The sequence below is a fragment of the Siphateles boraxobius genome, unplaced genomic scaffold (genome assembly GCF_051911475.1).
Source record: "Siphateles boraxobius isolate OS27281-9 unplaced genomic scaffold, OSU_SipBor_1 5, whole genome shotgun sequence".
Lineage (NCBI taxonomy): Eukaryota > Metazoa > Chordata > Actinopteri > Cypriniformes > Leuciscidae > Siphateles > Siphateles boraxobius.
The window spans coordinates 34,894,189-34,919,910 of NW_027509141.1; the positions used below are offsets into that span (position 1 = coordinate 34,894,189).

At 39.3% G+C, this 25,722-nt stretch overlaps 2 protein-coding genes across 2 annotated transcripts; one reads left to right on the forward strand and one right to left on the reverse strand.

Moving 5' to 3' along the window:
• Positions 1-27: 27 nt before the first annotated feature.
• On the forward strand, positions 28-23,658 carry dennd6a (DENN/MADD domain containing 6A). Its single transcript, XM_077204192.1, has 19 exons — positions 28-390; positions 1,095-1,133; positions 1,225-1,267; positions 7,134-7,246; positions 8,019-8,099; positions 10,344-10,449; positions 10,915-10,994; positions 11,075-11,134; positions 11,235-11,290; positions 12,030-12,152; positions 16,726-16,821; positions 17,835-17,929; positions 18,131-18,196; positions 18,387-18,451; positions 18,568-18,657; positions 19,022-19,075; positions 19,177-19,286; positions 19,657-19,834; positions 21,153-23,658. The coding sequence occupies exons 1-19, from the start codon at positions 181-183 to the stop codon at positions 21,282-21,284; spliced, it is 1,797 nt and encodes a 598-aa protein (XP_077060307.1). The 5' UTR covers positions 28-180; the 3' UTR covers positions 21,285-23,658.
• LOC143711965 (ADP-ribosylation factor 4-like) lies at positions 23,374-25,317 on the reverse strand. The gene is made up of 6 exons (XM_077204194.1): positions 25,126-25,317; positions 24,838-24,918; positions 24,637-24,746; positions 24,466-24,537; positions 24,237-24,362; positions 23,374-24,148 (listed from the first exon to the last, which is right to left on the reverse strand). Exons 1-6 carry the CDS (start codon positions 25,190-25,192, stop codon positions 24,062-24,064), a joined length of 543 nt encoding a protein of 180 aa, XP_077060309.1. The 5' UTR covers positions 25,193-25,317; the 3' UTR covers positions 23,374-24,061.
• Between the last annotated feature and the right edge of the window lie 405 nt (positions 25,318-25,722).

A 25,722-nucleotide genomic window follows, 5' to 3' on the forward strand; every position in this document is an offset into this window, starting at 1 on the left:
ATACTGTGGCTGCGCGCGCGCTCCCGTACAGATCTTGAGCTCACTCATGACGCCAGCACGCTCTCCATGCAAGCTCCGCCCCTTTCATCCTGGACGTGTTTGTATTTACAGCTCAAGTTCCTGTAGTTTTCATCAGTAAACCGAGTCCGAACCCACCTGGACTGACCTGAGGGTATCACCATGGCCTTTCAGGGGTCTGGGGAACTGGAAGATCAGCTCGAGGAGCCAGAAGACACGCTGAGAGTTTCTCCAGCCGAGGAAATGCCCGTCGATGGGCCTCCAGCATTAGAGGAGCCGGAGCCGTTACTGCTGGCGTGGGATCGCTTCTCCTCCTGGCTTCACTGCATCTGTGTGGTCGGCTTCGATCTGGAGCTCGGGCAAGCGGTGGAGGTACACAAAACTGTCATATTAGTGCTGTCTGTTCTGCTGTCAGCTGTGAGTTGGCCTGCTAGCCGGCTAACTGTGTGGAAGTCAATGCAAAAACCTTCTAGCATCTCATGCTATTGCTAACAAAAATAGTTGAGTCATCAAAAAGTACACATATATGGATGCTGAACCAGTGTAAGCAGTTCATTGGTATAATTTGGGTCTGAAAGGTTTCAGTAGCTTTGACACATTTGTGTATTAAACATATTCTCGTTTATTTGTGCCATTTCCAGATGTAATAATCTGATGTCTGTGCACATTATGTGTGTAGTTTGTCTGACAGCTAAGGGTTTATCAGGACTGTTATCTCTCCTGACTACTATTCAGTGTGTTGATCTAATCATCAGTTGTCTGAACTTAGGCACTTAGATACTTAGAATAAAAAACAACAACTAACGGTACTGAACTCCAAACTATATAAGATAATTATTGTCCATACCTAAAGCTTGGTTTCACAACAACAACAACAAAAACATCTTATACAACCAAAGTAAAGCCAACTGTAAAAGGTGATTTTAGCGCTCAGTCTCCCTCAATCTATCGGCTCGAAAGGCTTCAATGGCCGTGACTAACAACTACTACTATGTGCCACTTATGCATATGTTAGTGAATTGCAGTTTTAAAAATACAACGTTCTCACATTTTCCTTGTTATTCTTTCTACTGCAGGTGATCTACCCACACCACTCCAAACTCACCGAAAAAGAGGTACAAAAGCTTTGTTTTATATCATCCAGCTGGATTAAACCATTCATTCTGATAGTCAATATTGAGTGTTCTTTTGTTTCTCTGATTTTAGAAAACAAGTATATGCTATCTGTCATTCCCGGACTCCAATTCAGGTAAAATTGCATTTCTTCACTACGTCTACGGCTTTTCTTCACGTGTCTGCTGTAAATAATGAACAGTTGATGCACAGATGTTGTCACCTGTAGATTTGAACATGCGTATATTGAACATCCTAAACTTTTACCCCTGGTTTCACAGAATGCTTAAGCCTAGTCCTAGACTACAATGCATGTTTGAGTTGTTTTAACTGAAAGCAACTTGCACTGTCATATCTAAAAATATGTCAGTGTCATTTTTTTGTCTCAGGAGGACGCACACCAGTACTGTTTTTTTTCTAAGGCACATTTATAAAAGCTAATTTAATATCCTAAACTAGTGCCTAATCCTGGCTTAATCTAAGCCCTGTCTGTGAAACCAGGCCTTAATGTTTTGACAGTGAAAAGTTCAGTAGATCACACAGTTAAAGCTGAAAGCTAACGTAAAGAAAGTTTATTCACCTATCATGTCAGAACTGTGTGCTTTCTGATATGAGGTTTTTTTCCCCAGTATCTGTATATTTTATAATGCAGTTTAAATGATTCTTCTCTCAGTGATTATTATTAATGTATTTTTAAAACTGGCATAAACGTCAATCACTTTCCATACTGTATTTGAGTCTGTCTTGTGCTCAAAGTGTCTGTGTTGTGATTAAGCAGTGCAGTTGTAGGATGTGTGTCATGTGTTTTCCTACGTTAAAGTCCCCATGAATTCAAAATTGACCATACTTACTTTGTTTGCCTAAATTGATCGTTTTGTGGTGAACAATTCATCCATGCAAGTCAATCCACACAAAAAAATTTTTTGGCTTCGTAATCTTTAATCAAAATCTGAAATTTCCCCTCCCCTCTGCATTGGAGGACCTTCCCTGATGACGTAGGTTTGACGGTTTGGGTGTCTGCTTAACATCCGTAAGGACGCCCCTCCAAGTGACAGTACACAGGCTGCCTGTGTGTTTGAATGAAACACCTACTTTTCTAGATCCAATCAGGTGCTAGTTGGAAAAAAAGCCACGCACACTATTTTGCCTCATTTAGTATTCCGTTTCTCTCGGAAATACGTCACAACACTGGAGAAAAGTCGTTTGCAACTTCCGGTTCACGGGGACTTTAAGGATTGATCTAGAGGATTGTAATTCATCTGAGTGAGTACTATGACCCGTGTGTCTTACACTAATGTGTGTGGGATGAGACCTAGACAATCTCTCCAGCAAACGCATTCATATTCAGAAAATAACTCGCAGCGTGGGTTGTGAAATGCTATCTGACTGTTCTGTATTAGAAATATTAATGGGCCGTCACTTGGTAGGTCAATACGGCATTTGTAACAGATACTCTGTAACAGTAGCCCTTACATTTTTTGCTCCGTTAACCATTGTTACTGAGTAAGCTCAATATTAATGAATCACCCTATTGACTTTGAGTTGAGATTCTCCTGATGCTCCTCACATCTCATACTAACAACTTGCAGTTATGTTGTTCTTTTAAAAGTCCCCCTAAGGTTTTATTTTATTCTAAACTCATTTAATCGTTGTGCTTGTGGAATGTGGAAGAAGAATTGTCATTTTGACATCTTGCGATTTGAATTATTATTTATTTTTTTAATCCTCATATCATTCCAAACATTCTTCTATGGAAATCAAAAGAAGTCTAGCAGAATGTTGAACGCTTTTTTCCATGCATAATCAGTTTTGAGACATGCAACATTATCATTAATGTCAAACGTGGCATGATGCATCTTCACACTGTATATTTGAAAATGTATATGTGATTTGAGAGCTGTGGTAGTAGATAATCAACGAATAAGGACTTAAGTTTCGCTCTGTTCCTCACAAATTTACGTGAGTGAATAAATGAAGACAAAATGTAATTTCTAGATGAATTTATCCTTTAAAACTCATTGGCCACAGCAATTGTTTTTGTAAATAAAAATATGTCTTAATGTTTTGCTTTTTACGTTGGCAACTTTCCTTATCTCTGGCAAAAGTCCTCAGCATCATTGGTCAATATTGTAAATCGAGCGGCCGGTCGGTGTTGTTTTCCACAGTATCAGCTGTGATAAAAATGGCATCTCTGATCTTCTTCACACAGATTCAGCTCGTGTTCATTTAGTTTGTAATAAACTCGGGTTATTAATAGCGATGAGGCACAAACGAGGAGGAACAGGATTTGAAAATTACAGGACAGTCAAATAAATACGCAGACCATCTTACTGTGGGTGTGTGTGTTTTTGTGGAGTTCACTCTCTAGTGAGTCTCCTAGTGTGACATTGATCCTGTTCTCGTCTTTCTGAAACTGGAGAACGCGATGTATGAGCAGATACCCTATCCCATCATGCTACTCACTTCAGCTCTCGTACTATACACTATCTTACAGGATGTAGCATGTCTTGTTGAAAGCACAAACGTGTATCATATTTTACAAGCTAGTAAAAGGCAATTTTATCATATCGATAGTTCCAGCTCTGAAAAAAATCTGACTGGATGAACAACATTTAAAGATTGTAGTATATTTGCAGCAAGGCTCTGAAAGGCTTAAATATTTAAATATTAATATTGGTGTAATTTATCATATTACTTGCATATACAATGATTTCACCATTGTAGAAGTCAACATGAAATCAAAATTGATCTGATCAAGTACACTGGCATTAAAAAATCTGTCAGTAAAATTTATTTTTGAAGAAATAAATTATTTTATTCAGAAATGCGTAACATTTTTACTGAAATAAATTTGAAAAAGATTCTATTTGAAATAAATGATGTTCTTTTGAACTTTCTTTTCATCCTAGAAAAATGTTTCACAGTTTGATAAAAAAGGAGCATTGATAATCTTAAGCAGCAAATCATCATATTATACTGATTTCTGAAGGATCATGTGACACTGAAGAGTGGAGTAATGGCTTTGTTTACAGGAATAAATTACATTTTACAATACATTACAATAGAAAACCTTTATTATGAACTGTAATATTTCATATTACTGTTTTTATTGTATTTTTTAAATGAATATAAGCCAAAAATCTTACCGACCCCAAACTACCTAATGACATCCTTTAACCGTGGTAAAATCATTGGAATGCAGTGATTTTATTGTGACTTATTGCTTTAATACATGTGAATGAGACATGCTACACTGTAAACGGTCTGTTCATTGACAGATGTAACCTAATCAAACCTGATTTGACTTGTGAGTCTCGTATCCAGTTCTCATAGCCCATTATTAGGGGTGTAACGGTTCACAAAATTCACGGTTCGGTTCGATACGATACACTTGTGTCACGGTTCGGTTCGGTACGTTTCCGATACAGCAAAAAGAAAGAAATGCCAGAGAAATTTCCTTGATTTAATTTTTTTTATTATATTTTTATTAAAACTAACATCATAAAGTATGATATTTTTTAACTTTGAGCAATGTTGGAGCTATACTTGACTTTTCTTAGGAGCATTTAAAACAAAACAGCTCCTTGGACAAAATTAAATGTAATATTGTAGTAGGTTTATTTTAGTTCAGATTAACATTTGAGGGCAGCAATTGTATTCATAATGTCAAAATAAAACCGACGTGATGTTACTTGAAAGCATTATAACCTACTATTCCTGCCAAACTTCCATGGTTACAGTTAGTAGTGTTACTAAAGTAAATCCATGGTGAATATTGCTGATCTGTGGACACTGGATAGTTCATTCATGGCACAATGTTTCTTCCTGGTTTCCACGTCAGCGCTGTTTGATCCGTTAATAACGGAGAAATGCGAATGTTTCTCACTAGATCTCGCAGCGATGTTATTACTTCAGTGGCAAAGTCAAATGCTTTCTTTACTGGATGTCTCAGCGCTGTGTAGTAACAGTGCTGCTTGAATAAGATCGGCTCGCGCTGCATTGGTCCATACTGATAAACGGTCCGTCAACCACACAATAAACGAGTAGCTCAGTTTCGTTCCGCTTACATTACATTTGCCATTTGATGTTGAGCAATGTTGTGGTCACGCCAGCGTCTCTCACATCATGAGCGCGCTTGCCACGCGCGACGCGCCTACATTTGAAATAACGAAATTTTGGTCGGCAGGAAAAATGGTCCAACGAACCGTTCGGTTCAAAAATGCGTACCGAAAACCGAACCGAAAGCCTCGTACCGAACGGTTCAATACGAATACGTGTATCGTTACACCCCTACCCATTATTCACTGATTCCATTGTGAAAATGCCTCTCGTCTCAGACATCAGTTTCCTGGAGCCGTTTTCCCCGTGGAGGGCCAAGAGTCAGATGCCAGTGTTTGTGGGTCAGGCTGTGCATATGGATATTTCTGGTGTGCGTTAGCATGTTTTCTCGCATGCTGTGGGTGAGGCACGAGAAAAGCATTGGTTGCTGTGGCAACAGAGCTCCTGCCACCCTATCAGATGTGAAGTGCATCTGTTGTGACATTACGCGTTTGTTCACTCTCTCCGCAGCCAACTGCATTCATTTCACTCGTGTTCAGTAAATCTGTCAATTTCTTAAAATGATGGATGAGACTCTATGAATGAAGTGCATGTTTTGTTTCTACACTGGTGTAGAAACAATTTTCACTGAAATTTCTAGTAAATTTGGCAAATAATTGCAAAGGAACGGCGAACAACAGTGAATTAAATGTGAAATTTTGAAGAAGAAGAAACACTGAAAAAGTATTTTCTTGTAAAACATTTTACATCTTTTTACTGTGTAAGTGAATTATACTGGAGCTTGTACTGGGAATCTTAATACTTGAATTGTGGTCTAGTTATAAAAATGATCAATTGCAATGTATTGAATAAATATTGAAATGTAAATGTCGATGACTATTTTTGAACAGGCCATTTTGTGCCCGTGTTTATCTGTAAAAAATATATTTGTCAACCCATTTCTTTTTTTTGCCTTTACTTCTTTCCATGCCACTTTAATTCTCATAATAAATGCAGCCCTAGTTATGGATTAAAGCATAATTATTAATGATTGTCCTGATCATCTTGTGCTTGATTATTTAAACGAGTTTTCTAGATCTGGCATGTAACAAGCGTGGAGTTGGACGTTGTTGTGTGCTGAACTGCATTCAGTAGGATTAACCCTAAATATTGTGTAAACGCTGCTTTTTATAGACTCCCGTGGTGTTGAGGAAAGGGTTAAAGGGGAGGATGAGGTAATCCATCAGTCACGGCCTGCAGATAGATCCAGTAATCCGGTTTCACACTCGCTCAAACCACCTTCCTTGTTCCGTGTGGCCCACACACATCACTGTATGAGAAGCCAAAAATAGAGACAAACACACAAACATGCCTGTCCTAATCTAAACCACAGCAATCGGGCCCGGGAAGTCAGAACAGCCTGAAGTGATGATTCTGTTGGTTCTTCTAGAATAATGTAAAGATGGCTCCTTAACTTATGGATGTTGCATCTTGTGTTTAATTATTTGAGAATATTTGGAAGACCTGAAAATGTCATTCCCTTGTTACACAACATGCACATTTCAAATTTAAAGTTTCTTTTTGAATTGTGGAAATATTGATGTAAATAGAAAAGTAAAATTCACATTCACTCACAACAATTTGAAGTGTCTTCATAGCTTTTGTCTATTATACAACATGCCAAGTGCAGTTTTGCCGTACTATGATGTAAACTGAAGCCTATTAGCGATTTTAAAAATACAAAAGCAGGACAGTTTTGCATCCTTGGCCTTTATTTCTGAGAGATGATGCAGAACACAATGTTTTGGCAGGCTAAATCATGTTGTGGCTGAAGTTAATAAGTCAGATATGTTTTGGGAAAAAAAACAAGCATGGTTTTTATAAAACGTCCTTGATTCAGCCTGTGCACATTTGCGCTGTGTAGTTCTGCAGATAAAGGTGAGTGTTTGTGTCTCTGGTCACAGGTTGTCTGGGGGACACACAGTTCTGCTTCCGTTTCCGGCAGGCCACTGGCAGGAAGTCTTCACTCGGATGTTTCCTCGACCACTTCGAGCGAGACGCGCCGGTCTGTCTCAAGGTCAGTGACATTAATTCCTTGTTCATTAAGATTGCCCTAATTTAAACAAAATGTCACTAAAATACTTGTTACATGATAAAATAATTTGTTACATGTCATTGGGGTTTGAAATGAACACACCTGCCAAATGCACGTAAAAATCAGCTGTGGCGGGTAACGCTGTAAAATCAGTAGCCAATGTGGCATGTTATTTATTATGTTTACTAATAAATTTGTGTAAGTTTGTGTAAGCCAAAACTGCGCAGATTTAGCGCAAATACTCAACTCTTGAGTCATCATGATATATTAAATGGATCGAGAATCGGCTCATATCTGCCTTACTTGAATATGCCCGTCACTACGCAACAAATAACAGCACGCTTGTTAATTTGCATTAAAGCAATAGCGGAGATTAAAAAGAATTTGGTTAACAGAAAAGACATTGTTATTTTCCAGCATCTCACGTTTTTTTTTATGTTCTTTGTACTGTATTGATCTGTCCAACCAAAAGGTTTGGTGATGAATGAGGAGGGGAGGAGATGGCTGGATGAAAGTATTTTATTTGAAGAAGAAATGAATGTATGAAATTCAAATTTTATATATATATAAGCGATGACCTAGTTAATCTGGTTTATTTCTTCTTCTTTTTTTGGCTAGTAGAAGTTCTGAATGGCCAGTAACTTAAAAATTGTATAGCCAAATTGGCCAGTGAGTAAAAAAAAAAATTTAATTTCAAACCCTGCATGTCATTACTACTAAGAGGAAATGTGCATGTTTTTCTTCTGTCCCACAGAGAGATCAGGGTTATTACTACGGGTACGTGTACTTCAGACAGGTGCGAGACAAGTCGCTCAAGAGGGGTTACTTTCAGAAGGTACGACCAAGATGACTTGACCCTCACCATGAACCTGATACCTCATGATCAGGGAGGTGATGGATTTAAAGAGACGTTTGGGTGTTGTTTTAACATGCAGTTTGCTTCTGGCAGTACATTAAACAACTCCAATGAAGCATTTTGTGTTTCATCCACCCTAGAGCTAATTCCTGGCACTTTGGTGTACATTATATCATAATTTATACACATTATGTTCCTGTCCTCTACTCAGATGGGCCCTTTTCACATTTCCAGGGTTCTCAGAAGCACAAGGCGTGTGGATCATTATTTTTTCTATACATTTCTCCCTTAGAGAAATGAATGGAAAATGCTTTGACAGGCACATTTAATGCTTGTTAATGCATTATATATGCGTGTATTGTTAAAAATCAATTTCCCTAGGAAGAAAATGAATCCAGAGTTTTTACTTCTGTATCCCGACTGTTGCGCATGACCAAGAGACTACAGCTAAATTTTTGTTTCCATTTCTCAAATAGCAAAAAAAAATAAAAAATCCATGATGGTGTTCCCACGAAGTTCACAAAGAAAAAATACAGAGATTAATTACGTTGGTCAGAAGAGAGAAATGTCAAATTTACCGTCAATCCTTCAGCCATCGTCAGTGTTAAAAAACATTTTTTTTTATTTGATGCCAAGGTAAGATAACACATAGTATAGTGTTATAAATGTACATATAAAAAGAAGCTTTGCTAGATTTATGATATTAATAATTGCACGTGTCATCACAGTCTGTGAAAAGGGTCTGTTGTTCGAGTGGTGTGTTGCAGTGATTTGAGCACAATTAAATAGTGTCGTTAGTCTGAGAAGCCTCAAATGTTTTTTTGCTTCGCTTTGTCCCAAGTTTGCTTCCCATGTTTAGTATCTGTACCTTTGCTGCCAGCTACGCTTAAGCGCAGCACTGAACAAGTTCCAACACCACACGAGCATCCTGCGTCTGATTTTCTGCAGTGTGATTGTGATCTCTCACCAGTGGCCCGAACAATGTTCACACCCTAAAAATAGAGGCGGAGATTAGCTGGTAGTTCTGGAATTTTTCAAGAGCCTTTAATTCTCGTTATTTTTGAAGACACGGGTGCTTTCTGGGACCTCTTCTGCCCTGCGGCTTCTTATGCAATTCTTGAGGTGATTCACTTGAGCTTCTATAAAACGTTGTGGTTTTTGACATGAGCCGACACAACCCAGTTTGTTTTCTTTGCTAACGGAACGATGTTAGCTACTCTACTGTTGTTGTTTTTCCACTTCCAACTGATTTCTGATGCATCTACATTTGGTCCTTAACTCTATAAACCCTACTGCATCATATCTGATACACAAAATTATAAAGCCTCTGAATGATCAAAATGTTGCTGAAAATCTGTTGCACACAATCTACTACATGCCTTCTGTCGTCTGATTGATAGTTTAGACTTTTTAAGCAAGTAAAAGTACTTTAGTGTAATTGTACACTTTCAGCTTGTGGTTCTCGTGACTTTTTGCTTTGAACTGATTTTTATAAATATTTCAAGATGAACTCTTACTGGACCGAAGCAACTTGGGTTTACATGATTATAATTTTTCAATCAAATATGATCCATCATGTTTTTGATTTCATCTCTCAATCATCATTGTATTGCATTGGTTTATATGTTTTAACAACAGAGCTTTGATCATAAAACCAAGCATTTAAATATATTTTGGCAGATCTATAATGACGACTGATATTTATATGCATTTAATGTAAGCATCTGCATTAGTGTTGAAAAGATCTAATTGATTTACATTACAAGCTATTAGAATTTCATCTTACCTTTTGACCATATAAATATCAGAATTTGCACAGAATTGCATATTTTTGCTCAGTCTCTTAGAATAGAATAGATGTTTTTTTTCCGTCCTCGAGTCTGAGCTCAATAATCTCGGCGTATCATACTATATGAGCCATAGAAGTCTGAATTATCATTTATGATGTACGGCTCCTTTTCCACCCAATGAAATCAAGCTCCAGAAATGACTGAAATCACACATTAATGTGTTTTTAAATTAATGCACTTTTGTTTCTGTGCCATGAAAGAAAAAGTCCTAAGGTTCGGAAGCAGCGTGAGAGTGTGTGTTTTTTTTTTTTTTTTTTTTTTTTTTCAGCTGAACTTCCTTTAAGATCTTGTCTGTTGTGTTCTGCCCTGTATCCTGAGAGGATTTGTGAACTTCATGACCTTTCTCTCATCATGTATGCATGTGTGTCTCCAGTCTCTGGTCCTCATCAGCAAGCTGCCGTACGTGACCTTTTTCCACTCTTTGCTGAAGCTCATTGCCCCGGAATACTTTGAGAAACAGGAGCCGTGTTTAGAGGCCGGTGAGTCCTGAAAACATGGACAACATGCCAACACTTATTCTGAAAACAAATCAAACTCCGCATCATTAGTGCTCTTTGCAAAAACAAGAATCATTATTAGTACCATTGCTAGGAACATTTCAAAATGTATTATGAAACTTGCTTCCTGCACCTTCATTAGACATTTGTTTGGTGGAAAGAAAGCAAGCAAAAAAATAAAGTAGACTTGCATTAAAAAGGAGCTGGTGCTTTTCACTTGTAATGGCTGTAATGCACCACCTAGAAAACCCTAACAACCACAATGCAACACTTTCCATCCCAGCCATATCTTCCCACCAGAATATCATGCAAGTCAAAACACATTAACTGCATAGCAACATTTTCCAGACAATACAAAACTCTAGTTTGTATATCATGTTGCCTAATCTTACTTTATTGTTGACCTCTATTTGTTAATAAATAAATGTTTTTGTTTTTACGTCAAAGCTTGCAATGACATCGACCGGTGGCCCACGCCGTGCCCAGGGAAGATTCTTACGCTCCCCATCATGGGTGTGGTCATGAAGGTAATCCTTGTGAGACACTAGCCAAGTGTTTGAAACTCCAGTGCACTTTATTAACGAAGGCTGCCATCTGCTCTCCTCAGCTACGCATCCCCACATGTTATGACAAGCCTGGAACTTCTCAGCTCGTCCAGTCCACACCGGTATGAAAAGCATTGCCTCTGCCAAGCCTGTAGGCGATGGTGCTGATGTGTCATATGTCAGTTTGCTCTTACGTAATGGAGTCTAATCTTTTATTCGCAGAGCGACAGTCTGGTGTCCATTGTCTTGCCGACCGTCCATGAAGTAGATCTCTTCAGGTAAAGCACATTTACTGTGAATGGTACATAGTGTACTATATTTCATAATTGGGCTGGATTTGTTTATTGCTTGTCCTCTGGGGCCTCCTGTTGGTGGCTGAGAAAAGTGCACGGACATTCAAAAGTTTGGGGTTGTAAGATTTTCTCTAAAACAGTGAAATATTAACAATTTAAACAACTGTTTTCTATTTGAATATATAGTAAAATGTCATTTATTCCTGTGATCAAAGCTGACCTTTCAACATCATCATTACGCCAGTCACATGATCCTTCAGAAATCATTCAAATTTGATGATTTGCTGAAACATTTAAGATACATTTCTTATTCTTGTTATCAATGTTTAAAACGGTTGTGCTGCCTCATATTTTTGCACAAACCGTGATACATTTTTTCAGGATTATTTGGTAAATAGAAAGAACAGCATTTATTTCAAATAGAAGTCTTTTGTAACGTTATAAATGCATTTACTATCACTTTTGATCAATTTAATGCATCCTTGGTGAATAAAATAATTAATTTCATCCCGAAATTAAAAATCGTTCTTACCCTACAATTTTGAATGGCATTGTGTTGGTCTGGTCATAGTATGTTTATACAATTAATCTGCAAAAATCATTATAACTCCAAATCGCACATTATATGGTGTTAAGTAAACAAAACCTTCATTTCAGCATCCATTAGTTTCATGTTGATCTGTTCTGTAACTGTTTGCTGTTTTCACTGTTTCTCATGTTGCAGGTGTTTCTATCCAGTGTTTTTTCATATCCAGATGTTGTGGGAGCTTGTGTTGCTGGGTGAAGCGTTAGTGGTCATGGCGCCGTCACCGGCAGAATCATCAGACACTGTGTTGGCATTGGTCAGGTACGGTGAATAAAGTGATAAGCCACGTGAGATTTTACAACAGTTAAGACCTCTGCAGTCAATAACTTTATCCCTTAAAACTCATCTTTGATATTCAAAATGACATTTAAGTTGACACATTTCCTTTGAAAATAATTTCTTCATGCCTTAAAATAGCTTGAATGTAACCCGACACCCTTGCTTCATTTAGTATACTCGGACTCATGAATATGCAAATTAGTCTCCGCCTCCACCCAATCACAGCAGCTCGGATTACCTGATCCACTCGCTCCACTGTAGTAAACACGACACAATGGCAAGTGTTAATGTTAGTTTATTTCAGCCATATATATTTGAACCAGAAACTGATTCAGAAGGGGAAGAGTGAATTATACAGGCTCATCTACAAATCTGCGTTTTATACAAAGTCAGACACATAACAGTAATTGATATGATTAGCCTTTGGCTCGACTACGCTATCAAACAGCTAATAATGTGTTGCTAATGTTACATAAACCATGTTACCGTTCGCCATCTCACTAAAAAACCCAAAAAACACTAAAAATCACTCAACTAATGTGCTGTTTTACAATCCATCCAATCAGATTTTAGAGCTGAAACTCAATTTTATGATTCCTTAAGATGCCTGCAGTCGTCAAGCATTTGATATGACAATAAATGTTTAGCTATACTTTTTGATGACTTCACTCTACATTATAAATGCAGGATGAAACCTGTTTATTTTAAATCGGTTCCATGTTTCTTTCTGATCGCACATGAAATGTTCTCAGAACTAATTTGATGATGCTGTCAGCAACTAATTAACATGTAGTACTCATTAAAACACAATTTTATTATATTTAAATCTATTCTGAAGAATTCTGCAGATTTGTTTTCCTTCAGAAAATTGCATGGGGTTTTGCATGGGATGTATTGCAGTACTTAAAGCTGCAGTAGGGAGTTTTGAGAAAATGTTGACTTAGGCTGAAAATTTGAACAAGCAAAACTTACAGGTCCAACCCCCTTGCTCTCTGCTGCGCTACAGCCCTCCCTCCACAGCTCCTCCCCCACAGCTCCTCCCTCCACAGCTCCTCCCTCCACAGCTCCTCCCTCCACAGCTCCTCCCCCACAGCTCCTCCCTCCACAGCTCCTCCCCCACAGCTCCTCCCTCCACAGCTCCTCCCCCACAGCTCCTCCCTCCACAGCTCCTCCCCCACAGCTCCTCCCTCCACAGCTCCTCCCTCCACAGCTCCTCCTCCACAGCTCCTCCCTCCACAGCTCCTCCCCCACAGCTCCTCCCTCCACAGCTCCTCCCCCACAGCTCCTCCCTCCACAGCTCCTCCTCCACAGCTCCTCCCTCCACAGCTCCTCCCTCCACAGCTCCTCCCCCACAGCTCCTCCCTCCACAGCTCCTCCCCCACAGCTCCTCCCTCCACAGCTCCTCCTCCAACTTCTCCCCCCCACAGCTCCTCCCTCCACAGCTCCTCCCTCCACAGCTCCTCCCTCCACAGCTCCTCCTCCACAGCTCCTCCCTCCACAGCTCCTCCCTCCACAGCTCCTCCCTCCACAGCTCCTCCCTCCACAGCTCCTCCTCCACAGCTCCTCCCTCCACAGCTCCTCCCCCACAGCTCCTCCCTCCACAGCTCCTCCCCCACAGTTCCTCCCTCCATAGTTCCTCCCTCCACAGCTCCTCCCTCCACAGCTCCTCCCTCCACAGCTCCTCCCCCACAGTTCCTCCCTCCACAGCTCCTCCCCCCACAGCTCCTCCCTCCACAGCTCCTCCCTCCACAGCTCCTCCCCCCACAGTTCCTCCCCCCACAGCTCCTCCCTCCACAGCTCCTCCCTCCACAGCTCCTCCCCCCACAGCTCCTCCCCCACAGTTCCTCCCTCCACAGCTCCTCCCCCCACAGCTCCTCCCTCCACAGCTCCTCCCTCCACAGCTCCTCCCTCCACAGCTCCTCCCCCACAGTTCCTCCCTCCACAGCTCCTCCCCCCACAGCTCCTCCCTCCACAGCTCCTCCCTCCACAGCTCCTCCCTCCACAGCTCCTCCCCCCACAGTTCCTCCCCCCACAGCTCCTCCCTCCACAGCTCCTCCCCCACAGCTCCTCCCCCCACAGCTCCTCCCTCCACAGCTCCTCCCTCCACAGCTCCTCCCTCCACAGCTCCTCCCTCCACAGCTCCTCCCTCCACAGTTCCTCCCTCCACAGCTCCTCCCCCCACAGCTCCTCCCTCCACAGCTCCTCCCTCCACAGCTCCTCCCTCCACAGCTCCTCCCCCCACAGTTCCTCCCCCCACAGCTCCTCCCTCCACAGCTCCTCCCTCCACAGCTCCTCCCCCACAGCTCCTCCCTCCACAGCTCCTCCCTCCACAGCTCCTCCCTCCACAGCTCCTCCCTCCACAGCTCCTCCCTCCACAGTTCCTCCCCCACAGTTCCTCCCTCCACAGTTCCTCCCCCCACAGCTCCTCCCCCCACAGCTCCTCCCTCCACAGCTCCTCCCCCACAGCTCCTCCCTCCACAGCTCCTCCCTCCACAGCTCCTCCCCCACAGCTCCTCCCCCACAGCTCCTCCCTCCACAGCTCCTCCCTCCACAGTTCCTCCCCCCACAGCTCCTCCCTCGAAGTTCCTCCCTCCACAGTTCCTCCCCCACAGCTCCTCCCTCCACAGTTCCTCCCTCCACAGCTCCTCCCTCCACAGTTCCTCCCTCCACAGCTCCTCCCTCCACAGCTCCTCCCTCCACAGCTCCTCCCTCCACAGCTCCTCCCTCCACAGTTCCTCCCTCCCCAGCTCCTCCCTCCCCAGCTCCTCCCTCCACAGCTCCTCCCCCACAGCTCCTCCCTCCACAGCTCCTCCCCCACAGCTCCTCCCTCCACAGTTCCTCCCCCACAGTTCCTCCCTCCACAGTTCCTCCCCCCACAGCTCCTCCCTCCACAGCTCCTCCCTCCACAGCTCCTCCCTCCACAGCTCCTCCCCCACAGCTCCTCCCTCCACAGCTCCTCCCTCCACAGCTCCTCCCCCACAGCTCCTCCCCCACAGCTCCTCCCTCCACAGCTCCTCCCTCCACAGCTCCTCCCTCCACAGTTCCTCCCTCCACAGTTCCTCCCCCCACAGCTCCTCCCTCGAAGTTCCTCCCTCCACAGCTCCTCCCTCCACAGTTCCTCCCCCACAGCTCCTCCCTCCACAGTTCCTCCCTCCACAGCTCCTCCCTCCACAGCTCCTCCCTCCACAGCTCCTCCCTCCACAGCTCCTCCCTCCACAGCTCCTCCCCCACAGCGGAGCCTGCCGTGAACGCGCAGGCTAGTAAGCAGGACCACCGATGACGGCGGATTATAAACAGTTATGGAACATTCACTAATAGGGACGAAACATCAACAATATGCTTTACATTGACTATGGCCTTCCCATACTTTGACCACAAACTTGGTCCTCAAATCATTATGTATTTTGCAATACATGTAACTTTATAACGTTGCACTCTTTCTATAAATTATAAATAGCTAGTAAGATAACGTTAAAGTATTAGTTAACTTTTAAAAAAACTTTTGCTGATAATTTACTCACCCCCATGTCATCCAAGATCTCCATGTCTTTCTTTCTTCAGTCGAAAAGAAATTAAGGTTTTTGATGAAAACATTCCAGGCTTTTTCTCCATATAAAGGACTTCAATAGGACACAAACGTTTCGAGGACCAAATGACAGTTTCAGCGCAGCTTCAAAGGGCTTTAAACTATACCAGACGATGAATAAGGGTCTTATCTAGCGAAACGATCGGTCATTTCAAAAAGAAATAAAAAACTTTTTTTAAGCTTTTATAAGCTTAAAAAAAAAAGTTTTATAAGCACAAATGCTTGCCTTGCTCTGTTCTGTGATGCGCGTTCGTGATCCTGTTCGAACTCGTTCATCAAAATGAACAAAAAAAATTTCGAGTCATTTCGTTCATTCAACAAACGAAATGACTCGAAAAAAGATTCATTCATTTGGATGAACGAGTTCGAACAGGAGAGTCACGAACGACGGTACGCGCTCGCGCTGTGCAAGAGAGGGGTGATCAGCGCGTACACGAGCGTGATTGACACTGCTAAGACATTCCTCCTGGCTCTGATTGGTTGTTTCTGACCGGGAGCGGTGTATTTCTGCAAATGGCAATAGGACCACAGGGAGGAGCCAGAGGAGCTTGATTTTTTCACAGATTATGTGTCTCATATTCTACTTTCAGGACATAATGACATTTTTAACAAATATTCGTTTACAAAAGCTACCTACTGGAGCTTTAAACAACTTTAATGGCTCTGTGTTGCTGAGTTTAATGATGACCACACTGTGGTCGACCTTGAAAGAGGGCGGCTGTATAATTCATGCAATGTGTGTGTGATGTACAGAGACACCGTTACTCACACACTAAGACAGTGTTGAATATGAGCAGAATGCAGTTCAAGAGCGAATGCTGACTTCTAGATTACTTTTTTTAATGCTGGTGGTTAATGATGTGAATTTAAAGCAAAGCAATCTCTCTGTGTGTGTGTGTGTGTGTGTGTGTGTGTGTGTGTGTGTGTGTGTGTGTGTGTGTGTGTGTGTGTGTGTGTGTGTGTGTGCAGTTGTATCTCTCCTTTGCGTTACTGCAGTGACTTCCGGCCGTACTTCACCATTCATGACAGTGAGTTTAAGGAATACACCACTCGAACACAAGCTCCGTAAGTAAATAATCTGTTGGATGAGTGATGCTCAGTCTTTTATAGATATTAAATCTAAAACATAATGTTTTGTTTGTATTATATTTTGTGTGTGTGCATATATATATATACTTGAGCTGCAAATCATCATAGAATGATTCATGAAAGATCATGTGACACTGAAGACTGGAGTAATGATGCTGGAAATTCAGCTTTGCATCACATAAATTACATTTTACAATTGCAAATTACCGATCCCAAACTTTTGAACGGCAGTGTATATACACTTCACTGTACACTTACAAAATATAATACAAAAAGAAAATATCATAACATTTAGTGAAAGCAATTCAATTGCGTGTGTGTTTTCAATACATTTATTTATTATAATTATAATGTAATTTAATGTATTCATATTTGCTATACTGTATTAAATATTGTAATATTAATTGTATTATACTATATTATTGTAAATGTAATTTATTATATTATATTTTATTATGTTTTCCTTATGTTAATGTTTATTTTGTTGTTAATATATTATTATTTGTACAATTTAATTGTTTTCATTAAATATTTTTATAATTAAAATTTAGTTTTTAATATATTCAGTATGCTGCATTAATTATTGTAATATTCGTTTAATTTTGTTATTGTGATATAATTTATAGTATTATTTTATTTAGTATATTATACAACTATAAATACAGTATATAATACAACGATAAATACACTAGTATAGTATGTATTTTAAAATGTATAGTTAGTGTGTGTGTGTGTGTGTGTGTGTGAGAGAGAGAGTGTATAGACAGGTTTGTAATATTTCGAGTTTTTGTTCTTTTGACCTACAAACACAGCATGTAATTCAATCAGTGTCAGGATGAGCGTATAATCAATACGAGGTTGTTTGTTCAGATCGAGGGATGCGGGTATTTCTGGAGCTCAGACAGGAAGTGTTTGTGCTCTGACATGTGACACCCTTACTGGGTCTCTTCTAACCGTATCTTGTGTTTGTGTGTTGTGTTGTGCTGTAGGCCTTCGGTCATTCTGGGAGTTACAAACCCATTTTTCGCCAAAACTCTCCAGCACTGGCCGCACATCATCCGCATCGGAGACATGAACCAAGCAGGTTCTGACCTTTCAATAATGATTAAACGCATGTACAATTAAAGCTAATGAAGCATTGACAATTTTCAGCAATATTATGACTTTCAGAAGTTTAAATGAGCATTAAAACATTGATACGAATTAAAATGTTAATATATTTTTACTATTTGACAGAGGTTGTTGGCTGTTATTTATTATAAATATCTTACATTTCTTTTTGAAGGAGAGATGGCCAAACAGATGAAAGTGAAGAAACTAAAAAATCTGAAGACTTTGGACTCAAAACCTGGTGAGACTTGAATGAGAAACTATCATGAGTTAATTTTATTGTGTTCTGTATTCATGTAGATTTCATTCTTATTATTTTTTTTTCTTTCTGTTAATGTTTGAATTACAGAATTGTACATTTCCAAAAGCAAAAGAATAAGTAAAACTCAGTGTTTGTTAGAGTAAAGTAACTGAAGGATTCTTCGTCTCAGGTGTCTACACTGCATATAAACCTTTCCTGAACAAAGACGACGACATTATCAAGCAGCTCCAGAAGGTGAGTGTCTCTCTGGTGTATAATATCACTGCTAAAACAATCTTTTTTTTTAATTTTCATTTTTATAAATTTTTTTAATTTTCAGTTTTTTTTTGTGTGTGTGTGGTTAACTTCAGGGAGTTCAACAGAAGCGTCCTTCAGCGGCCCAGAATGCAATTCTGCGTCGATATTTCCTGGAACTTACACAGAGTTTCATCATACCACTGGTAGGAACATTTCTTTGCATAAGAAATCAATGACACGACAGTATTTACACGCACCTGGACAGAGTTATTATTGTTAACTGAAACTATTGAAGTTGCTTTTGTCATTTGAAATAAAGTAAAATATAAATGTGCTGTAAACTAACTGAAACTAAACTAAATAAAGTAACTTACATAAATACATAAATAAAAGATAATTTAAAATATTTTAAGAAATAGTATAATATAGTATATAAATAATGCTAAAATAACACTGGTCCTGACTACCTTAAAAACATGGTAAATGCGTGTGTGATGAATTCTTTAAATTCCAGACCGTTAATTTAGAATATAATTTTACAATTAATATTATATGTTTGATTTGCAGGAGCGTTATGTGGCCAGTCTAATGCCTCTACAGAAGAGCATCTCACCCTGGAAAGTAAGTTGGTTTTTTTTCTCTCTTTCTTTTAGAATTAATTTATCGACTTTATTATGTCTATTATATTACTCTATAATTATGTTCCTTCCCTCATTTCCCAGAGTCCTCCACAGCTGCGGCCGTTCAACCAGGAGGAGTTTATGAAAACCCTGGAGAAGGCCGGACCTCAGCTCACGTCACGACTCAAAGGAGACTGGATCGGCCTCTACAGGTACAGCTGCTCTCAGAGGAAAAAGAAAATATATATATATAATTTATGAATACATAATTCTCTGGTCTAATATATTTCTTCAGAATTTTGCGTATTGTAAAACTTGCTCTGAAGCCATAATGAATCCTGATTTGTGAGCTGTTTCTTCCGTTGAGATGCTTCTTATCAGTATCACTCACAAATTGCTCTGAAATATTTGTTAGCAAATCAGTTTCAATCAGAATGTGATTTTAAAATGCCTAACCAGTTATCATGAAAAAGTTAGGATGTTCAAAATACATTGGTCTTCCCAAACAGATCTTTTCTTCAATATGAAATATAGACGGTTTCCCTTTAAATGCATCTTTATTCTTTGTCTGTTCTCGCGCAGGCAGTTCCTCAGGTCTCCGAACTTCGATGGCTGGTTCAGAAACCGCAGGAAGGAGATGATGCAGAAGCTGGAAGCTCTTCACCTGGAGGCTCTGTGTGAGGAAGACCTACAGCTGCGGATACAGAAACACACCGAGGTGGAGACGGTCGACCTGGTGCTCAAACTCAAGGAGAAACTGGTCAGTACTTCTGTCATTCTGTGTGGAACGCATTTCCTTTTCAAATACATTTAAAGGCACACTATGCAGGAATTCCGGTTTTGTCAAACAGCGCCCCCTAGAGTCGCTGTAGAGTACTTGTATTTAACGTTACTGTCCTAAATACCACTCACGCAGCGCCAGAGTGTCTCTGCACTCACGGATTCTGCACTTGGGCGAAACTGGCACAATTCATCCCGAAAAAAGTAATATAGCCATTCCAATAATTCCGAAGCTTTTCAGTTTAGCTAAAAAACAATGCATAGTTCCCCTTTAAGAGAAAAGACTTGTCAAGAAGCTTATTTTATGAATAATTTTGTTTATATAACTTTTGGTTCATCAACATTTGTTTTCTTTTAAAATTGCTGAAGGTCATTTGATTGACTGTTTAAAACACAATAGATATATTAGATAGCACAATAAATAGCTTTTTGGGGTAAACTGCTCTGTATTTTGGCCATTGTAATTTTAATTCAGCCTCTGCGTACGGTGTGAATGCTCAAATCTGTTAACATGGGTGCCGGAAAAAATACGCGCTGCTTACGGTCTGCTAACATGTGCAGTGTGAAACCGGCGTAATACGACAACAGTTCTAGAGTGGGATTTTCTTTGTGTAGCTTAAAGGAGTAGTTCACTTTAAAATGAAAATTAGCCCATGATTTACTCACTCTCAAGCCATCCTAAGTGTATATGACATTCTTCTGTCAGACGAATACAATCTGAGTTATATTAATAAACACCCTGACGCCTTTGAGCTTTATAATAGCAGTGGATTGCAACCATCAGATTGAAGCTCAAAAAAGTGCATCTATACATCATAAACGAACTCCACACGGCTCCGGGTGTTAATATCGGCTTTCTTAAGCAAAGCAATGAGTTTGTGTAAGAAAAATATTCATATTTTACACGTTACAAAATAAAATTCTAGCTTCCGGCCAAACGAACATATGCAGTCTACTTGCGGGCAAAGCGCAACTTACGCATCTCATGACATCAGAGAATTAGTGTAGTGTAGTGTAGTGTAGTGTAGTGTAGTGTAGTGTAGTGTAGTGTAGTGTAGTGTAGTGTGTGTGTGTGTGTGCGTAGCGTAAATATCAGCATTACGTCGCATTACTCGCATAAGTTGAGCTTTAGACTTTCGAGGAATCCGTATGTTCGTTTGGCGGAAAATAGAACCCGTTAAATATGAATATTTTTCTTACACAAATTCATAGTTTTCCCCAACTTCGAAAAGTCTTTTGTTATATTTTCTACATTGATTGTACATTATTTTTTTAATTTCATCTCCTGTGTGTCTCAGACTCAGGCCGAGAAAGATCAGCTTCCTGTCAAACCAGGAACTCTGCCCAAACTACAGTCCCACATCGAGACCATCATACTCTCTCTTCCAGAGGACCTGCAGGGCATCTTACACAAACCACCGAGCCCTTGACCATCAGCCAACGCTGACAGACCAGACTCGGGCTCATACAGGGTTAACAGACACACACCTGCCGGATTTCTGCTGGATCCTCCAAGTGCACTTGCTGCTGCAGATCCGAGTGCCCTTGAACGGACAATGCTGGCATTGCCAAAAAACAGCACAGACTACTGACCGCAGAGCACGTGACTGAGCGCCCGTGGGACGAATGATGGCAGAAATCATGATACGGACACATTCTGAGTCTGAATGTTGGAAGTCTCACTGTGTGAGATTAACATTCCCTTGATTTTAAACATGAAGACACTTATACATGGAATCAGGAAAAACTACTGGATCGGAGTGGGCCGGGTTTATATTCACCTCCATAATGGAAATATTGAAATGGTTGTGCTGTGACACCAGAACATCTGGAGTAAGAACATCACTTCCTCTTCTCATGAAACCTGTCCAAAAACATTAGGTCATGATTCACCCCAAAATCAGGAAGAGGGAATAAGAAGTTATATTCTAAATAAAGAAAATAAAGCCTATTTTAAGACCGTTAAAATACCATTAATACATATATATATAATTGCACTGTGGCATTATTGTTGTGATAATCAGGTCATATTTCACCCCAATCTGAGGAGGAATTAAGAAACAATATTTTGCATGGATTATTTTCATAATTAAATGCATTTTAAACCTAGTTTTCATTACTATAATGCTCCAAATCTAATTTTCATTACTGTGAAAAACACAATGACATTATTTAAATTGTTAAATATTATTAAAGTATTTTTTCTATTATTATGCACTACATTATTATTCAAAAATGAGAATCACCATGAATATTGAGAAAAACATGCTGCATTACAGAATTTATGCAGAAATGACCTTAATTATCAAGAAAATGTCATATACTAAAAATCTAAATGGGTCTAAAAATAGGCTTTTATATATATATATTTTTTTTCCATTATATTTTGGGGTGAAATGTTCCCTGGATATGTTTTCATGATATTCAGCCAGTAAACTGTGTTTTGAATTTGATATTGCAATAACAGGCACATTTATTTCTCCTTTAACAGAGATAAACACTACTAACCTATAAATGTTGAAGAGTATATTTCATCTTAGCACATTATCACCGGTGTCCGGATTTAACCCTACAGCACAAATGCAATATGTATTTCTCATAATGAAGGCAAAACCCAACAAAGACCAGTGCAGTTTTACATGTATGTATTTATTTTTATTTTTAATTCATAAACTGACTAACGACAGAAGGGAAAAAAGCCATTGTCTTTTCCTTTCCTCTCCTTCATTTAACTGAATGACCATCGCTGGTTAAACAGAAACAACTGTTCCAGTGCTGTTGCACTGAGATATTGTGCTCTTCCTTATACTTCAAAATCATGTATGCAACCTCATTCACAAAATGAATACTTAAACACAATATAGTCTTCAAATACAGCTTTTCTTTACACTTGCTTGACCGATAAAGGTGAATAATGCAGTTTCTTTGTGCCTTTGATTTTCTGTTTAGTTTGATTTGATCGATCTCTTTCAGGACCAAGTGTGTAGTTTGAGAGTTTACATCAATGCTTTAATATCATGAAATATGATTGTTTGACCTTTAGATAGAGCTTCTGTTATTTGCACTTTATCGGTGGAATGTGTCGAGCAACAGAAGGTTTTTCTTCTCAGAAATGTGCATAACCACGACTTATAAAAACACATGCTCATATTCCATGAAGTGAAACACCAGAGATGCATCTTTTCTGTTGTGTGCCTTGAGCTAGAGAGACAAAGACCGTCACACTCCTCCTCTCTCTATCCGACACGGTTTATCTGGTTTATGATGTAGGATGCGGACTCATGGGACGTGTTGTTGAACGAATCTGGGCCTGTATGTGAAAACTGGTTGTTGGGCAACCATTCATGTTTTATATTTGAAGAACAAACCTATTTTAACATGCTTGAATTTTAAAGAGGTATATTCTAATACGCTGATAACGAACTGCTTTTGACACAATGCCTGTTTGTTATACTGATGGATATTTTCTAACATCTCTATTTTTGATCTACTCATTTATATTGGTAGTTATTGTACAGGATGTTTTATTTGTTGCTGTGGTGATTATTATAGAATGATATAAATGGAAATTTGCGGGTTTTGTAAACCATGTACATCAAACCACAGTCCAACGTTTCAGCATAAACAATATTTTTCTATCAAACCCCTAACCACTAATTTTTTTATTTTATTTTTTTTCCTGTTACCAGCGGTAGCTTTTCCCTAGAAAAAAAATGTCATTGTTCTGTTTCCCTCATGAAGAACAAGTATATATTTTTTCCAGGTGTAAATAAATGTCAATTATGAATCTGTGTTAAGCATAAATCTATTTCTGTTCCTTTTGATTCTAGTATCTGTGTAACTCTAGTATATGTTACTATAGAAATCACACAAAGCTATTTTGCCCTTATTTGATCATTATTTCTGAAATGATTGTTTGTAAAACTATTGTAGATTGGTCTTTTGCTATTCTATTTTAAATATAATTCATAATTACAATATTTTGTAAATAAAGAATATATTGAAGATATTTGAAAGGCACATATTGAAGGCAGACATGTACAAAAATGATTTAAAAATGTATTTACACCAGTGGTAAGTTAAATATACAGTGAATTAGAATTATATATAAGAATGTTTAACTATATTCCATGAATATCCCAAAATAAAACAAATCTGGAGACATATACATTAAGTTATGATTTAGTGTATTTTCTTCTGTAGCGTTTTATCGTTTGGACAGTTGATCCGAGAGCCAATCCAGTCCTTCATATAAACCTGATCCTTGAACCGCACATGTGGCCTGAACGAACCACTGAGAGAGAGAGAGAAACACATGTGACCTCACACATCATCAGCTCTATTCCGCTCATCTGCATTGAGTGTGTGTATCACTCACTCACCTGTCTTCCTCTCAGTGTGTGTAAACCCAGTCTGTCTGTCAGCTCAGAGACTGTCATGGCTTTGGGTAAATCCTGCTTGTTAGCCAGAACTAACAGAACAGCGTCTCTCATCTCATCCTCCGCCAGCTGAAAAGGTGCAAATGGATTTGATGCACGTACACAATTATTATTGATTATACTGAACTAGTGTAATATATCTGATGATATACGCAGATCATAGATGACTTACCATCATTTTTAGTTCCTCTGCTGCTGTTTCAATCCTCTCAGGATCACTGCTGTCCACCACAAAGATCAGACCCTGAATCATACAAACACACACACTGAATGTTCAGGGCATTTCATAAAAAGCAGTTAGTTAGATTTGAGTGATAAAATAATAGATATTGAACATAATTACCTTAGTGTTCTGATAGTAATGTCTCCAGAGGCGTCTGATAACGTCCTGACCACCGACATCCCAAACAGTGAAGGAGATGTTTTTATATTCAACTGTCTCAACATTAAAACCTAGAGAGAATCAGAGTCAGTCATTATCAGTTTCAGTGATTCAGTTATGAAATATAATAAACAAACATTTGTTTGACCTGAAATTTCTTACCTAGAGTTGGAATGGTTGTGACAACTTCACCAAGTTTGAGTTTGTAGAGGACTGTTGTTTTCCCTGCTGCATCCAGACCAACTTGGAACAGAAATATGTATTATGTATATGTATTTATTCCACAATGAAACTGCAAAAGATTCATATTTTCTGAAGTTTTAATAAATTCACGTATCAGTTAATATGCATCTGTTTGCAGTGCACTAGAGACATATTTGTTTTAAAAACTAAGAATCAAAGAGTAAAGATCAGTGTTTTACATTTTCGATAAATAAAAAATGTACTCACCCATAAGCAACCTCATCTCTTTTTTCTCAAAGAGACGTGAGAAAATGTTAGAGAAGAAGACGCCCATTTTAAATAAAAAAGCTTTTTGCTGTATTCAGTGAAAATAAATGTCCAGAGGAAGAGGCTCAGATTGCTAGTGTGAAGATGTGTGTGTGTGTGAGTGTTTATATAGGCTGTTTGCTTTCGGTTTGATTGACAGCTCAACATCGCCACTCTCACACAAGACGCGCTCAGTTTCTCTCGCGGCAAATCCAACGCGTTCGAAATGACGTCACGTCACCATCACGTGACAAAACAAAGTGCAAAATAATCAGGAACAAGAAAAGAGTTATTATTTTGGAGATCAAACAGATCCTTAGAATAAGAACATATCAGTAAACCACTATTTTATTTTAAATAAGTAAAAATATATTATGTGTGTTGTACTTTGTACTTGTTATATAAAATCCTATTAAATTAAGGGTGACATTTCCACCACAGAATGTCACAAACTCTGAGCCAAGATGTTGCTAAACAGCTATGATTTTTAATTCAACTTCCATTTTTATGCATCAAAAACATAAAAGAGTTGCAATAGTAGGTATAGTATGTAATGTG

Excerpts from the sequence above, each read along its gene's own strand:
- LOC143711965 (XM_077204194.1), bottom strand. The coding sequence starts at position 25,192 with ATGGGCGTCTTCTTCTCTAACATTTTCTCACGTCTCTTTGAGAAAAAA. Across the intron at positions 24,747-24,837 it reads CACAACCATTCCAACTCTAG|GTTTTAATGTTGAGACAGTT; the intron begins GTAAGAAATTTC and ends GATTCTCTCTAG. Across the intron at positions 24,363-24,465 it reads CAGAGGAACTAAAAATGATG|CTGGCGGAGGATGAGATGAG; the intron begins GTAAGTCATCTA and ends GCACCTTTTCAG.
- dennd6a (XM_077204192.1), top strand. The coding sequence starts at position 181 with ATGGCCTTTCAGGGGTCTGGGGAACTGGAAGATCAGCTCGAGGAGCCA. Across the intron at positions 391-1,094 it reads AGCTCGGGCAAGCGGTGGAG|GTGATCTACCCACACCACTC; the intron begins GTACACAAAACT and ends TTTCTACTGCAG. Across the intron at positions 18,197-18,386 it reads GACTTTGGACTCAAAACCTG|GTGTCTACACTGCATATAAA; the intron begins GTGAGACTTGAA and ends TCTTCGTCTCAG.